The 5,000-nt window shown below is 41.3% G+C and overlaps 1 protein-coding gene and 1 non-coding gene across 2 annotated transcripts in view; both read left to right on the forward strand.

Moving 5' to 3' along the window:
- The first annotated feature begins 788 nt into the window (after positions 1-788).
- On the forward strand, positions 789-859 carry trnag-ccc (transfer RNA glycine (anticodon CCC)). Its single transcript has one exon. It is a non-coding gene; the product is annotated as a tRNA-Gly (tRNA).
- Positions 860-1,168: 309 nt separating this feature from the next.
- The window catches only part of LOC133656447 (F-box/WD repeat-containing protein 10-like), a 25,209-nt gene continuing 21,377 nt past the window's right edge, over positions 1,169-5,000 (forward strand). The window contains exon 1 of the mRNA XM_062057526.1: positions 1,169-1,640. Coding sequence (XP_061913510.1) covers positions 1,169-1,640 — 472 coding nt within the window. The remainder of the gene's footprint in view (positions 1,641-5,000) is intronic.

Consider the following 5,000-nt stretch of genomic DNA (forward strand, 5'->3'; position numbering starts at 1 on the left):
ACGCCCCCTCCCGGTATCGTTATTGTTATATATATATATATATATATATATATATATATATATATATATATATATATATATATATATATATATATATATGAAATACTTGAGTTGGTGAATTCTAGCTGTAAATATACTCCCCTATTAACCACGCCCCCTCCCGGTATCGTTATTGTTATATATATATATATATATATATATATATATATATATATATATATATATATATATATATATATATATATATATATATATATATATATATGAAATACTTGAGGTGGTGAATTCTAGCTGTAAATATACTCCCCTATTAACCACGCCCCCTCCCGGTATCGTTATATATATATATATATATATATATATATATATATATATATATATATATATATATATATATATATATATATATATATATATATATATGAAATACTTGAGTTGGTGAATTCTAGCTGTAAATATACTCCCCTATTAACCACGCCCCCTCCCGGTATCGTTATTGTTATATATATATATATATATATATATATATATATATATATATATATATATATATATATATATATATATATATATATATATATACATATATATATATGAAATACTTGAGTTGGTGAATTCTAGCTGTAAATATACTCCCCTATTAACCACGCCCCCTCCCGGTATCGGAGGTCTCAAGGTTGGCAAGTATGTTGATTTAATAGTAATGATGTATATCCGCTATCACTTCAACGTCACAAAATAGACACTTTATGTTGTTATATTTAGTATGGAGAGCGGGGCGAAAGAAGGCGCCGCTGGTGTAGTGGTATCATGCAAGATTCCCATTCTTGCGACCCGGGTTCGATTCCCGGGCGGCGCACGTACTTTTTTCCCCTCCAAATATCAATGTATTTCATCGTCATAATGTCATTTGAGCATTTTAAAGTTATTGAAAACGTCGTCACCTTTGAAATGTGTCGTTTTATGCGCGTTTAGAACCTTCATGAAGACGCTACTCACACATTATCCTGACTAATGTTGCCATTCTCGATTACAGCCGTGCGTGTGTAAAGTGTGGTCCTTTACGGGGGGGAAGGCAATCCGTGCAGGTTTTCTTGCGCCGTCTTGACGATGTAGTGTAACAAGCCCCGCCCGGTAACGACGCCCAAACAAGCAGCAAGGTCCGAGAATGGACCCCCGCCCCCCGCCGCCCGATTGCTCCAGCATGGACGCCCCCTGCTGCATGTGTCCCCCCTGCCTCTTCACGCCCAAAGCCGCCGAGCCCCTGCAGGACCTGTGGAAGCTCTCGGACGAGCCCAGGAGGAGGTTCGTCGTGGGGGTTCTGCTGCGCTGCCGCAGCGTGCCGGTCCTGGAGAACCTGCAGACGTCCCTGCGCCTCACCTCCTGGAACCTGCTGAGCTACTCGCAGTCCAAGAGGCAAACCTTGCCCGAGTTTTACGCGCGTCTGGACAAGAAGGCGCAGCCTGCGCCTCTGGTCAGAGACATCTGGTACTGGTTCGACACAAGCCCTGACTCGGTGCAGCTTCGGTACCTCTGCCACCTGTTGCTGCAGTGTGACCCAGAACTGCTCAGCATGGCCAAGCATCTGATCGGCGTGGTCGTGGTCAGACTCAAACGACAGCTGGAGGAACAAACTAAAGGTACAAATACTGTTAAAAAAAAAAAAAAAAAGTACACACAAAATATACTCCTAAATATTCATTTCTCCATGAAAAGAAGAATTGACATTGGCGCTCAATAATGCATGTATAGGCCAGGGGTCTCCAAAGTGTGGCCCCGGGGCATGCAGGCCCGGCCCTAACCAATCTGGCGCCCTAGCAGGGCCGGCCCGTGGCATAGGCCGTATGGGCCAGGGGTCGGCAACCTTTACCACTCAAAGAGCCATTTTGGCAAGTTTCACAAATTAAAGAAAGTAATGGGAGCCACAAAAATTTTTTTTTAAATTTAAAATGAAAAACACCGCATACAAAGCTTAAACGCTTTGTGCTATGTTAACCAGGGGTCTCCGACACACGCACCGGCACGCACTTTAATGTGGGAATTTGATGTTAGTGCAGCCCGCGAGTTTTGAATGAATGGCGCTTGATAGCGTCATACTTGCCAACCCTCTCATTTTTCCCGGGAGACACCCGAATATCAGAGCGTGATGACACTGCATTTGGCGCCCTCTACAGTCTGCCCTAACAGTGTACCTGCTCGACCACACGTAGAATGCAATTTCAGCTTGCTCACGTAAGTGACAGCAAGGCGTACTAACTCAGCAGCCACATATCTTACACTGACGGTAACAATACCCAGAATCCCATGCAGCCCTAACTCTTCCGCTCAACCAACGCACGGAGAGGGGGGGGTTGATGTGTGGGGGGATTTGGTGGTAGCGGGGGTGTATAATGTAGACCGGAAGAGTTAGGGCTGCATGGGATTCTGGGTAATGGTTGTGTTGTGTTTATGTTGTGTTACGGTGGGATGTTCTCCAGAAATGTGTTTTTCATTCTTTTTTGGTGTGGGTTCACAGTGTGGCGCATATTTGTAACGTAACAATGTTAAAGTTGTTTGATACGGCTACCGTCAGTGTAAGCTGTGTGGCTGATGAGTAAGTATGCTTTGCTGTCTCCTGTGTGTGCAAGTAATAACAACATGCAACATGTGGCTGGGATGGCACGCTGTTTGTAAATGCTATAGAGGACAATTACTGCAGTGCAATTAGGGCACGCCCTTTATTTAGTAATTAGAGTGTATATAGGATTATTTTTTCCCTGGGAGTAATCTATGAGGGACACTGTGATCCATAAATCTCCTGGGAAAATTGGGGGGGTCGGCATGTATGTAGCTGAGCCGCATCAGAGTGGTCAAGGAGCCGCATGCGGCTCCGGAGCCGCGGGTTGCCGACCCCTGGTATAGGCAAATGCTAAGGGCGCCGTCCATCAGGGGGCGCCACGCCAGTGCCACAAATGTTGGAGAAAAAAAAAAGTTGGTACTATTATTTCTAAATACAAAAAATAATCCCACGTTAATTAAAATGCAAAGTAAAGCCTATTTAATAGAAAAAAGATTTGTTACAACATTACGCCCCCCCCCCCCCCCCCCCACCTCCCTCCCTTCCCGTATCATGACTCTTTTTGGACGTCACCACATCAAAAAAATCAACACAAGATGTCAAAACGGCCAAAACTGTCAGGTGCCCAGGGAAGAAAAAATAGAAAAGAAGAGGAGGAGAAACGAGAAACAGACCGAGGTAGCAGGTAGGTAACGTTAGCCTACATGAAATTATTTGTCTGTTACAGAATGTGATAGTAACCTGGCTTTAGCATTAAGCTAATGTTACATGATTCGGCAATTGCTAATCAATAAATGGCTAGTTCTGTTTTAACGTCTAGTTAATATTGTGGAGGGGGCTAAATTGTTATGGAAAATAATAATGTAACGTTAGGTAATTACAGTATCCCCACCTTACATTCCTCAGGGACATTTGTATTAGACCTATTAAGCAGGTGTTTTTGTTTACATTGTTATTGCCTTCTGGTTAGCTAATGTTTGCCCTGCAGGTAATAGTCACTTTTCCACCCCTTTATATATTAGGTATAGTTGTAAGCCTAGTTGTTAAAGTGCACATCATTAATGTTAATTAAGCAACATCACATGAGAGGGAATGCGTTTTTTTAATTTGAGCACTGCTGTGAATCGGTTAAAGATAATCATAACATAACATTGTCATATAATATGTTAATTTGCTTTCTTTAAGTAAAAAAAAAGGTCAAAGACAAAGCTATTCGGTTTCTTGTGAGTATATACACTTCACTGCCGATGTGGGGGGGCGCCACCTAAAATCTTGCCTAGGGCGCCAGATTGGTTAGGACCAGGCCTGCGCCCTAGGCAAGATTTTAGGTGGCGCCCCCCCACATCGGCAGTGAAGTGTATAGAAGAAGCCGAATATCTTTGTCTTTGACCTTTTTTTTTTACTTTAAGAAAGCAAATTAACAATCAGAATAGTTAACGAGATAAAAAAAAAAGAATAAATAAATGAATACAAAAAATAAAAAATGAATATATGAAATACAATATTTTTTACATACATGAACACAAAATAAAATGTGTCAACAAGGTGCATAAAATAAATTAAAAATACAAACCAGTATGACTTTAACAACTATATTACAAAAAAAGGGGATCCTACAGAGTTCTCTATTTGTGCTTTTTAATATTGCATTAACTAGAATGACTTACAAATTACTGTACACCAGGGAGTACTGTAATTACCTAACGTCACATTATTATTTTCCATAACAACTTAGCCCCCTCCACAATGTTAACCCGACGTTAAAACAGATTGGCAATTGCCGAATCATGTAACGTTAGCTTAATGCTAAAACGCCAGGTTACTGTCACATTCTGTAACAGACAAATAATTTCATGTAGGCTAACGTTACCTACCTGCTACCTCTGTCTTTTTCTCGTTTCCCCTCCTCTTTTCTCTTTTTTCTTCCCTGGGCACCTGACAGTTTTGGCCGTTTTGATATCTTGTGTTGATTTTTTGATGTGGTGACCTCCAAAAAGAGTCATGATAAGGGAAGGGAGGGGGGGGCGTAAGGTTGTAACAAATAATATTTCTATTAAATAGGCTTTACTTTGCATTTTAATTAACGTGGGATTATTTTTTGTATTTAAAAATAATAGTACCAACTTTTTTTATGTATTTATTTTTCCTCCAACATTTGTGGCACTGGCGTGGCGCCCCCTGATGGACGGCCCCCCTTAGCATTTGCCTATACGGCCTATGCCACGGGCCGGCCCTGCCCCCGGGGCCATTTTGCTGCCCGCAGCTAGTTTTTTTAATGACCCGAGACGCATATTGTTGTGGCTTGTGCAGCCCTTTGAGACACTCGTGATTTAGGGCTTTCTAAGTAAACATGGATTGATTGATTGATTGATTGATATTGAAAATACTATAAAAAAAATACATTAAAAAGTGGAATTAAAGAACAAAGAGGTGGAATGTAACG

Source organism: Entelurus aequoreus, linkage group LG08, assembly GCF_033978785.1.
Source record: "Entelurus aequoreus isolate RoL-2023_Sb linkage group LG08, RoL_Eaeq_v1.1, whole genome shotgun sequence".
Classification (NCBI taxonomy): Eukaryota; Metazoa; Chordata; class Actinopteri; order Syngnathiformes; family Syngnathidae; genus Entelurus; species Entelurus aequoreus.